Raw genomic sequence first — 12,061 nt, 5'->3', positions numbered from 1 at the left:
GGGGAGAAAACATCAGAACGTTTTCCAATTGCAGAACCTGTAATACAAATAAAAGTTATAGTTTTTGATATACAACCTGTGGGAGGACAAGTTTAATCTTATATTTAAAAGTACAATTTGTATGCATAAAAAAGGGATTTGTGTTTTGTAAGTAATTGATATCCCAATGAAACATCCCAAGTTGATGACTAAAATCAAAACCCTTATTTCTTTGTATTACAAGCTCTTTGTAATTGTATGTTTAAATATGCGAAAAATACATTTTCCTTTGAAATATGTGCAAATATGAATACGGTTACTGTATGTACAAGAAAAGTAAACAGTGGTTAAAGTCTAATTCAAAAGTATTATTTCACTTTGTTATAGAGGGTCAGAAGAAATGGAGTCAAATGGCAAAAATTAAAATCAATTTTCGCAATGATTTTAGAAATGATATGTTTTCTAAATCGGGCTATGAATGATGTATTCTTTCATAATATAGAAATAGTTAATTTCTTGCTAAGAGTAAAAGAAAACTCCCATTTAAAAAAATGCAACACTAGATATATTTTAAAATTCAATAGAGAGGAATAGCGTTAAAATGCTTGACTAATATATTTGTATAACAATACATGCTATCAAATATGCTGTGGTTTGCTTGAAAGCCCCAAATAAAGGCTTTTCTGTGAGTTATCTGTTCCAGATCAGTTGCCAGTTGTTTTCACATGGTCACCGACTGACGACTGAGGTCATAGGTAACCCATCTATTTATTTACCCGTACATCATTATCAATATGTAAACAGAACTGATAATGTGTCTCTTGAAAGAGCTTGCTTCTCCTTTAAAAAATACCCATTGCGTCACTTTACTGACATCAGATAATATGTATTTACCTAACATAAATGCAATGGCAGCTCAGAGGGCATTTTGTCAAGATGGAACAACCCAATCCTCTATTTGGTCTCCATGGAGTTGACCCCTCCCTGCTCCCTGCCTGCCTGCCATTAGCCTACAGTACAATAGACAGTCTTTCTGATAAAAGTGTGCAATTGCAAGTGTGGATATCCGGCCGACCTTTCTGTCCGCCCCCCACCCCCCCCCTTTAATGAGGGTGTATGGTGCTGTGGTTTATCCTGCCACTCTTTCTTTCCAATCCTCCTCCAATCCTCCAGGGCTGTGCTTGCTTTCTCCCCCCTCATTCTATGGAAAAACAGGAATGTTTTTCTGGCAGATTCTTCCCTCCAATCCCTTTTCAGCTTCCGGAGACATGAGGCAACACGTCGATTGGAGGAAGTCTTGGAACTGGTGTCTCTGTGTGTGTGTGTGTGTGTGTGTGTGTGTGTGTGTGTGTGTGTGTGTGTGTGTGTGTGTGTGTGTGTGTGTGTGTGTGTGTGTGTTTTTATTCAGAACAAGTTCAAACCTGGTTATGGAGGGATCAAGATCTATGTTAACGCACTTTTCTGTAAATAATTACTCACCTTGCCAAAAGCTGTTGTTGTTCTCATTCTAGATTTTCCGAGTCAATATTCCATGAGAATACATGTTCACATTTTCAGATTATATATAACTACCCATTTAGTAAAACACAGCATGCATGTATTCAATGTTTAGTTGTCCGTCTGTTTGTTGGTTTGGTCCGTCAATTACTCAAAATTGATGGTAAATTGATGGCCCTGACTTTTACATAGCGCCACTAGCAGGTCGATCTTCTTACAATCAACATGTATTAGATAGATTTGCAAACAAATATTGACAATAATGGTCTCCAGATGATTAATTCAAATGACTTTGGTTAATTCCCCCTCAATATTTATGTTGATATCGGGATGCAATAACTGGTGATATTTCAACGCTTAATTTGAAAAAAATACTCTGAAATAGTATGACATTCCTATCGACACCTGTGCTTGTGTTTGGTGTTTATTACCTCAACAGAGGAGGCTATGTTTTTAGATTTGTGTTTTGTGTGTCTGTCAGCAGGATAACAAGAAAACCACTGGGCCGGTTTTCATGAAAGTTGGTGGAGGGCTGTATGATCCGAGGAACTACTCTTTTCATTTTGCTGCAGATCCTACACAGAAAGAGAATACCGGCCTTTTTTTAATAAAGGAAAAGGCTTAGGCAGTGGTCAGTCCTCTCCGGCTGCCCTTCTCTGAAACAAGTGCTAACAACCTGCTAACACATTTGTTAGGATGCTGACATTAACATTTAGCTCAAAGCCCCACTATTTAATGCAGGCTCATAGAGCTTCTAGCATTGCGTTATATACTTTTTTTATTCTATGCCTCTTGATTTATAAGCATGGAAAAGAGTTTTGCTTATGATAAATATTAATATAAATGAAATAAATACAGCTGCTTCACAAGCTCTGCCTAAAGCCATGGCTGGCTTTATCTTTGTCGTACTGCCTACTATGGGAGACTGTGGCTCAGTGGATAGTGTGCTGGAATTGGAATCAGGGGATAGCAAGTACGAGTCCCACTGCAGTCAGCATGTCGTTGTGTCCCTGGGCAAGACGCTTCACCCCAAATTACTCCTGTGGGGATTGTTCACAGTACTGAATGTATGGAAGTCGCTTTGGATAAAAGCGTCTAACAAATGACATGTAATGTAATGTAAATGCTGTGAGAACATTCTTGCTACTTGGTTGATAAGCATCCACGATTACAACATACTGCCACATCCACGGCTGCCACTATCAATCGCCCTCGTTCATAGATCAACTTTGATTAACTTACATCAAATTAGATAAATCAACTGCCCACTATGTTGAATTAAATCTGTTCTGATAAGAGAAAAACGGGACATCAATCAGCTAATCAGTCTGCCGCCGTTAGGCTAACAAAGACTCTTTGTCTGATCAAAGTCCTACAGATCCAGACACAGGGCCATACACATGATGAGTTCCCTGTTTGTTAACAAATTTGCTTTGGTCAATGGCATGAATTCAGTACCTAGCTTAATCACATGTATTCTCTGTTTGTGCTGAGTTTAGCAGTTTCGCCTAATAAAACAACTAAAAAATGTATTCTTTCCACTTACTGAGTCCCTGCTTAGTTGTCCAGTTTCTCAAAATGAATTGTAAATATGGTAGAAAAATCCCTCATCTCACATATTAAGTAAAGATTTGAAGCATCCAAGAAAAACACTGAGCACTGAGTACTTAGTAATGACAGCACCATCATCTCGGCCCATATCAGCTACTAAGAAAAGGAGATTTAGCTCAGAAGAATGTGCAGTGAATGATAACTCATTCATCCAACTTAGAAACAATAAACAAATTCAGCTTTTCCCCTCATTTTTTTGCCAGAAGCCTAACTCAACACCCATCAAAGTCAGAGATCAGGACAAGAATATATGTTTCCATCTTTTATTTCGCAAATGTAGCATGAACACTTGCAAAAGAACATCTTAAAGTTGGTCCAGTAGAAAAAGAGAAAAAACACTTGAATTATTTAATACTTTGTTTTTCAGCTTTCAATTCTGTAAAATAAATTTAGAGTCTATATTGTGTCTAAGTCAGGGAAGGATTGCTAGTATTCCAAAATCTTTTTCTGTCAATCATATATAAATATCCAGAAATAAATCTCGTTTCCTAAAGCAAAGCATTAGAAAGAGTACAATGACTGGATAGAAATGGCGTCAACATCTACATAAGAAAGGGATTAGCTGACTATAAAATTTACAGTTTTTAAAAATTTAACTTAATATTCACATTCATATATAAAAATTACAAACCCTGGATCTTTCAAACCAACTAAAAATAGCTTCTTCTGTTACTGCCGAAAGATCATTTTAAATTACCATAAATGTAATGGATTATTTATGTATTATCTGCATCATTAATGTCATCATTTCTGCCATGTTGCTTTTGTTCTTTTTTTACAGACTTTTTTGATCATTTCATAAAACATAAGTCAATAAATTAACATGCTACCTCAGTCCCTGAAAGCCAATACTCAACTGTGTTACTGAGTCCGAGTAAAACAGGTGTTTTTGTGTATTAAATTGTGTGTCTTCGTCTGTATGTGTGAGTGTGAAGAGAAATATAGGACACATAACCTGTTAAAATGCCTGCGTCAGACTCAAAGTACGGTAGGAAGGGTTGGGGTTATTTCAGAGTCCATACAAAAAATAATTCATTGTAAATATATAATATATATTTATACATTTTTGAATATATTTACAAATATACCCAGCACTATACATTATACTGTGTATTTTTCTCTCCAGAATAATTGGGAAGGTTTAGGAGAACTGAAAAAGAAATGCATCAATATTACAAAATAAACATGAGAGCCGTTCCTATATGTACTCTCCTTCTATTCCTCTGTTTTGTTAGTTGAAGCTCTGTCTCGCAGTCCATTTCCTATTTATCGTCCTCTTCTTGTCCCTTGTTTTTGTTTCAAAGTTCATATCGGTCCATACATTCCTCCAGGAGCAAATAAAAGTCTTGGAATGCCAGCCTCTGGAATGAGATCACCAAACAAGTAACGTCATCGATTGTAGAAACCTCCGGGCACAAACATGAGAACAGCACTGAGAAGTCTGTGTGTTTATATGAAGTAAGAGGAGGAGGGGGGTCCCCAAGGAACGTCAATTCATTCAGTCAATATAAAACAGCTTCTGTAGGGTCCCTGTCCTCTCCTTTAAGACCTCATGTGAGCACATAGTGTGTGTGTGCATGGCAGTATGAGTGTGTGACAGCAGCGCTGCCACCAGCCCAGTCCTATCTGGGTCCATTAGTCCACCGGGAGCCAGGGGGTGATGGGGGGGCAGGAGATGGGAGGATTTGTACGTGTGCAACGTGTGTTTTGGGACGTCAAGGGGTAAGGCTTGGGTAGAAAGGATGGGTGGGGGGCTCATGTTTTGACGTTTCCGTTGATGTGCTGGTACTTGGGGAGGCAGGGCTCGTCCGGTAAGGGATCGTGGGAAAACACGGAGTCGTCACCGGAGGAGCAGGAGCTGCGAGTGTCTGGGAAGCTGGGGGAATACTGCTCTGCTGGGGCGCACAGGTCCAGATACTCCTGGAGACACAGACAGGAGAGAGAGAGGGTTAAGGGATGCTCACACACAAGCTCATATGTTACAAAAGGGGAAAGACGCCTCAGAGCGGAGTGAGAGGCAAAAGACCCAGAGCAAAAAGGAGAACATAAATATAGTGCAGTCAACAAGACGGGGACTTTCCAGAGGAGGGTGAGAGAGTATCCTTCATCAGGATATTTATCCAGGCCATACCAAATCACCCTGGAAGGGTTTATGGAACAGAAGAAAAAATAATAATCTTAAACTGGATACTGTATGAAAATATTTGCAAGAATAATAGGTATTAAATTGAATGTTGGACTGCAGGCTAATCCGGGGAGCTTTTGAAGATAGCAGGGTCAGCCGAGCTGTGGATTAGGTCCACTACTAATGGTTTTATGTGGATAGGCGTTCAATCAGTTCAGTTCAAATAAATCCAACATCTGAAACACCAGACATATACACTTTATGATGGCTAGGAACAAGAAGCTGGCAGAACACAATGCACACCCCAAAAATGAAAATAAAGAGAGATCTAAACCCAAAAAATCCTGTTATAAATGTTTTACTTGGACCAGTTCTCTAAAGCTGTTCTAGACTTTTCATGTCGGCTGAGGAAACCTTTTTTTTCCCCCTTCTGCTTTCAGGGCTGTTATTGGGACTAGTTGTGAGGAGGAAGAGTTCTTGGGGTTTTTCAGAAAATGAGAGCTGGCTTCCATTTTCCCAGCTCAACATGAGAAGGCTCACATTACTAAAGACCTCCACATCTGCCAGCGGTTTGGGGCAGAGGGAGAGAAGGAGGGGTACAAAAAGGCAAGAAAAGACTGCTTTATTACATTTCAAAAGTTCAAACTCAAAGTTGGGCTTTTTTGGCATAAATTCACAAAGTTCCAGCTCCAAGAGCAGACGAGTCTTGACAGCTTTCCATCGACGGCCTCTTTTCAGGCCTGCACTCGGAAATCACATGAGACAGGAAGGGGAATGGAAAGAAATGGCGGCTATTGTGGGGAGCAAGGCATGAATGTGATGATCGGCCAACTGCACTGGGCCATAGCGGCCATGTTGGGCCTGGATCAAATCAACCGGCCATTTCTTTGCTCACCATTTAGGCCTTAAGTCAGCAACTAGGATGCTAATGCTGCTTAAGCTTTCATCAAAATTCCACTGAATCCTACAAGCACTGGCAAGAACGGGATTTACTTTGGCCTGAGAAACGTGTAACTGTGCATAGGAATGTATCATGTCATATTATTTTATTGTTATGAAATGTCATACTCCTATTCGCCAGGAAATGTCAGAGTTTGTGTAGCATGATGGGACCACCGTGAATCCTGGAACTTCATGGATTTAGTGTGAAGAAGAATGAAAGAGCAGCACTCACTTCGTTGGAGTTGAGGGTGAGGATGCGATCCAGATCCTCTACTAGCTGCTTGAAGGTGGGTCTATGGGATGAGATGGCATGCCAGCAGTCTTTCATCATCATGTACCTGAGAGAGAAAAACAAAGGTACAGTTTACTCATAGAGAATAGTCGATTACTGGAGAGAGACCAGAGTGATTCCTGGAGGTGTTGCAGGCCTGTCAAAACACATGCTGTGCCACTCCTCTTCTCACTTGTATTCAAATTTCAAAATTTGCTGAAAGATTTATGCCTCTGAACTTAGGTCTCCATGTCAAATTATTAATAAAAGCAACAGGTGTTCTCTGAATCTATCTCATTTTAAACATGCCTCTCAGTGTTTATGCCTTTGAGCCTGTGTACTTTGTTTTCCATCGACCCTCTCAGTGTTGCATCCTAACAGAGCTGTGCCATTGTCCGCTGCCTGCAGAGGACTTATTGTGAATGAGGACACTGATAGCAGCCAGTCACAGCTGTGCAGAGGCCCGACAGAGTGGACACAGAGCCCGGGAGTCATGGATCTCATGGAGAATGGGATGGCTTTAGAGTCAGGGTCCAAGAGCTAATTGTGTGTTTGGGTGATTTGGGATATATAAAGCCAATTTAAGACACTTACAACTCGTTGGTGCAGTTTCCGGGCTTGTCCATGCGATGTCCCTCTTTGAGCAACTTGAACAGCTCTTCGACGGGGATGCCAGGGTACGGAGAGCCCCCTAGGGTGAAGATTTCCCACATCAGCACCCCAAATGACCAGCTGTAAGACAGAAAAAATAACTATATATTATGAATGAGTCGAGAATTACAACAAAACAGCATGTGCAATAGTGTTCAAGAACTCATTCTCCAAGGAAGTTATGTTTAGGTCCAGTTTGTTTGTCAGCTGATTATTACTAGATTTCGTGGAATGATGTAGCATGGCCCAAGAAAGAACCCAATTTATTTTTTAAGAGGCTCCAAATCACAGGGCTAGACCGCAAATTATTTTTCATTTTTGACAACATCGCGCAAAGAGGCATTTAGCCTTGGTGGATGTCTGCCATCTCCAAATTACAATCTACTTTTATATCAAATGAAGGCCTTATGAGTTTCCCTTTCCTTTAACCTACAGATCATTTACATAGAGTCACTTGACCAAAGTTTGGAAACGACTTCAACAGTGTGACCGCAGTGGTGTCAATGCCCTCTTTCTGCCGTCCGGTGGCTTGTGGCGCAGACCCGCTCCCAGTGCCACTCTGGTGCTGATCTCAATGATGGCCTTTGTGCCCTGCTGGCCGGTCACACAGGCTGGCATTGTCCAGTCACACCACACCAAAACAAACAGTGGACCACCCACGGCAGGAAATAAAGGCTCAAAGATGACTGGTGAATACTAACTATTAACTACTTCCTCATCCCGGTTGTTAAATACTGGTGATTTCACGCCGCTGATTTCAATCACTGTCTCACTACGTGTTTATTTTAGAGATCCACAGTGTCTCAAATGAATAATTCTTGCACAGGCAGCAAGCTTGATTCATGTCCACACAAAGGCGGTATTATAACACATAGACGCGCTTAAAACCCTAATCTGTGCGTACGCTTGCAGGCAGCTACAGACCATGTTAGTGGTCCGAGTAGGAAGGCATGGGCAGGCAGGTCGGGGGTGCTTATCAGCGCCTCCATCTGTTTACACAGCCAGCCCTGAGTCTATCAGTGCGTTGTATCTCTCCACTCGTTGTTGACACACTCATCTCTCCTTTCTGTTTCTACTTTGTAACCGTCTCTTGTTGCACGTCAACATGTTGCTCTGTGCAATCCGACCACAGCAAACCCTGACTCACCAAATAAACAAACAACAACAAACATGCTGCGGGTCACTTTAACTGACCAGGTGTAAGGCCTTACCACGGGAGTAGAGAAGGTTGTTCAGTCATGTTTCTTTCAATAATCAGATACTTCTTATCCTTTGAAGATACACAGGGTTGTCTATGATTTACATTTTCATGTCTTGATTACTGAAATGCCCCGTACGTGGGTGGTATCCAGGACTCCTTTTTTGCCTTTTATAGGTCCAAAATACTGCTGCTGGAATATCACTGGTTCAAGTAAACAGCTGAAACTCCTCCTAATCTATATGTTTGCCTTATAAAGCTTTAAACAACCATGTCCCAAAGTATATACAACTAATTAATGTATTATTCAGTGCTTATTATATATATTTTTTAATTTCGCATGTTTTTCTTAAAAAAAAACACATTTGATCTCTTTCAATTTCAATTTTCTTTCTTTCTTTATAATGATCTATTATTTTATTGTATTGTACTTTGCAACATTGTTAGGAGAGTACTATACATAGTTTTTTTTAGAGTGCACTTATGTAGTCCAGTCATTACCTAAATGCATAAACTACAATAATAAACGATAAAGTGACTCTGTATAAGCATGGATTTCATTCTTGATCTTATTTAAATCTCATTACATTTATGTACACCTTGTGCGGTTAGGTTGTACAATCTCAATATGGACGGATTGCAACATGAATACAAATATCAGAAAACCGGTCAATACATGAACACACACCAGTGGAATTGACCGACATCTGAAAATGCAAGGCTCTGAAATGTGGGAGCTAGCTAGCTGAAGCAATATTTTCTTTATTTTAATTTGGTGAGGGGTAAGGGGTCAGACCGCCCTCATTGCCTTCACCAAGCCTGGCCATCATACCTTGTCTCTGGGCTTAAGTGCTGAGACAAGGCATCATGTGCTGAGCTGAGTCCCCTGGGCCCATTTGTCAAAACAGCAAGGGGCGAGTTTCATTGGAATTCATGTATTCATTTAATCTGATGTCACGTATGGATTGCCTGCGCTTCTTGGGATGTTTGAGTGTGAGCCCACCGAACACTACCTCCCAAACGTCTCTCCTCATCTTACTTCCCCCTTCGTGCGCTATGAGAAAAAGCCAATTACTAAAAGTGAGTGATGAAACGTAATTAGCAGTGAGCTGATAGAAAGAACTACAGTCGGCACTTCATGCCTGCACCCCCCATTCGGCCGCCCCCCAGTTATTGATTGGTGCTGCGCCATGGAACATGAAGGGCATGATGTCTATGTACACAATTTATTTATCTGCACACACACACATATACACAAGCAAACGAGATCCTCTATCCAAGCGCTTAACTGGATGAGCGCTGTGGTGATTGTGCTACTGGTGTATGACTCATAGACACACACACACACACACAACATCTTCTTTCCCAGGGGTCAGCATGCACGGCATTCATCAAATTGCCACATGCACTTTTCTGCCGCCAGTGTCTGGAGCAGAAACTTCAAACAACGCTGTCAGAACACATGAGGCTCAAACACCAAAAAGAGAGGGACCTTCTTCCTTTGTTCTGTTTTTAGAATGAGTACTGTTAGACTTTAAAAAAACACAGAGACGGGTCAGTCAGCAATTCACATAACAGATGAATGAAAATAAGAACGACGGGGCGAAAAGGGGAGGCGGGGGAGATTATTTTGATCGTGGAACGGCTCCAAAATGATGAGCCACATGTTCAAAGTGTAACTGAATGAGGAGAGGAGAGTTGAGAGAGGATGACAGGGGGCTAAAGGAGGAGGATGAGGCCCCCCGTTTGAGGAGCTGCAGCATTGTTGCGTTTAGACTTGTGTGGAGGCCCATAAAGGAGGGGAGACTTCCGCGCTTAGCCAGAGCAGAGAGGGGTGAGTCAGAGGGGGAAGAGGCGCTGGTGGGCTCCGGGCTCCTTCCAGGGCCCTTTGAAGCCGGTCAGATTAGTAACACGGCATTGGCTACAAGTCTAGCGTGAAATCCTCACTTTTGCCACAGACTGGACAGTGCTGGCCCCCTATAGGCAGCACCCCCCCCCCCCCCCCCCCACCTAACACTCACAGCAGTGCTTGCACCAAACACCTCACACACTCCTGAAGAAACTCCTCTGATTATGACTGCAGGCTACCAAGAAACTCAGCCTGCAGAAACACTCTGTGGCATTTAAATATTGAGAACTAGTGGTTATAGGGACACATATCGGCGATTGCCACAAAAAAGTGAACGTAATCTATTCCAAGAATCTAATAAGGTTCCTTCAGCCCTATCATGTTGTATCCCAAACCGGTCACACATTAGATTAGGCACACTTACTCACACACCCAGCTAACATAAATAAAAAAAAAGTCGCGCTGTTATTTGCTTACACTAAGACTACATATTTGGTAAATCACTCCCACTGATGGGCCATAAAAAACTATTATCGAAAAAACCGTTATAAAAACGGTGAAAACATTATTTTGACGACAATCCTTATTAAATAAGCCAGCGCCTCAAGAAATTCACTCAAACAAGACCTAACATCACTGGATGGCTCCCCTTGTCCCCTGTTACCTTCTAACCAAATTAGGCAGATATAAATGTTTTCTGTCTTTGCCCGAATCAAACAATATCCTCAACCAATCAAAGGAACATTTTCAAGCTTCCAGCCTGGCCCACCTAATCCCCTCTAACACCACCCAAAACTAAAAAAAAAGCATAAACCCCTGATCCACCCCCAAACAGGGAGTTTTTGGGGGGAGGGTAAAAAAATGGTGGGCAAAAAGGTTGCCAATCTTTTGGGGGGAAAGGAAGGTTCCCCCTGGATGAAGAAAAAAGGGAAATAATGGAAAACCAGGTTGTTATGATAACCCTACAAACCCTCACCTCCTGGGTGCTGTAAGAAAAACCCGGGTCCCCCCGACAAATAGCCCCCCCCGCCCCCTCTGGGGACCAATTCCCCATTTTTACCAGGGAGACCCAAAACCCCCTGGGGGGAAGACACCAACCCCAGGGAGAAGGATCAAAAACCAATACACAGCCCCATTCCCCCCTTGGAATACTTCCCATTCCCTGGGCCTGGAATAAAGCCCCAATGGTTTGAATCCCCCCCCCCCATTCCCCCGCTAGGGTAAAGATCTCCCATTAACTCTGGGAAGAAAGGCCCCCCCGACAACGTGGGGAAAAGCAGCCCCCCTGGGGGGGAATACGGGCACTAGAGGGCGACGGTCGCCCTGGGGAGAAAAGGTTCCCCCCCCAGAGGGAACGGTTTACATGGGGTTAGAGCAAATGAGAGCAAAAAAGATAAACCAGGGTCACGATAAAGAGAAAAGCTTTCCTCCCTGTTTTGCAAAAAACATGGCTTGGGAAGGGCCCTAAAGCATACGCCGACCCCCAGGCGGCCCCCTTACCCCCGTCCCAATAAGCTTTGCCCGTGGGTTAAGGCTAATGGGGCAAAATAAATCTCCATCCAGAAGACTCCCTGAAAACCTAAATGGGGGAGGGATATCCCACATACAATAAATCCTTAAGTGATAAAAGGTCGATTTTTCCTCCACATGCCTTTCCAAAATAATGCAGGAGTTGAAAATAGGTAAAAAAACGAAACAATTATAAAGAAAAAAAATGGTCTAGTCATGGTCGGTGGGGTCTACCCCTTTTCTTTAGCTTCTTTCCTTACTTACATTGCCCAAAATTTATATTGGAACCCAAGTGGGGTGTTTCCTATCATAGTGGGACCCCGTAAAATGGATTAGGAAAATCCAAAATAATTCCCCCCCTTACCAATTGGATGGGCCCTCCCCCTGTCCCCCCTTGGGGATAGTTTTTAACCACAAGCAATCAAATCC

General features: G+C 42.2%; 1 protein-coding gene across 1 annotated transcript in view; it reads right to left on the bottom strand.

Annotated features, from left to right (window-relative positions):
* Window positions 1-3,336: 3,336 nt before the first annotated feature.
* Window positions 3,337-12,061, bottom strand: part of LOC104962476 (fibroblast growth factor receptor 2-like) — a 51,070-nt gene continuing 42,345 nt past the window's right edge. The window contains 3 exon segments of the mRNA XM_010790912.1: window positions 3,337-5,007; window positions 6,387-6,492; window positions 7,020-7,157. Coding sequence (XP_010789214.1) covers window positions 4,843-5,007; window positions 6,387-6,492; window positions 7,020-7,157 — 409 coding nt within the window. The 3' untranslated portion in view covers window positions 3,337-4,842.

Source organism: Notothenia coriiceps, unplaced genomic scaffold (genome assembly GCF_000735185.1).
Source record: "Notothenia coriiceps isolate Sejong01 unplaced genomic scaffold, NC01 NC01_scaffold00034877, whole genome shotgun sequence".
In the NCBI taxonomy this organism is placed as follows: Eukaryota; Metazoa; Chordata; class Actinopteri; order Perciformes; family Nototheniidae; genus Notothenia; species Notothenia coriiceps.
This window is presented reverse-complemented; position numbering and strand designations above follow the sequence as displayed.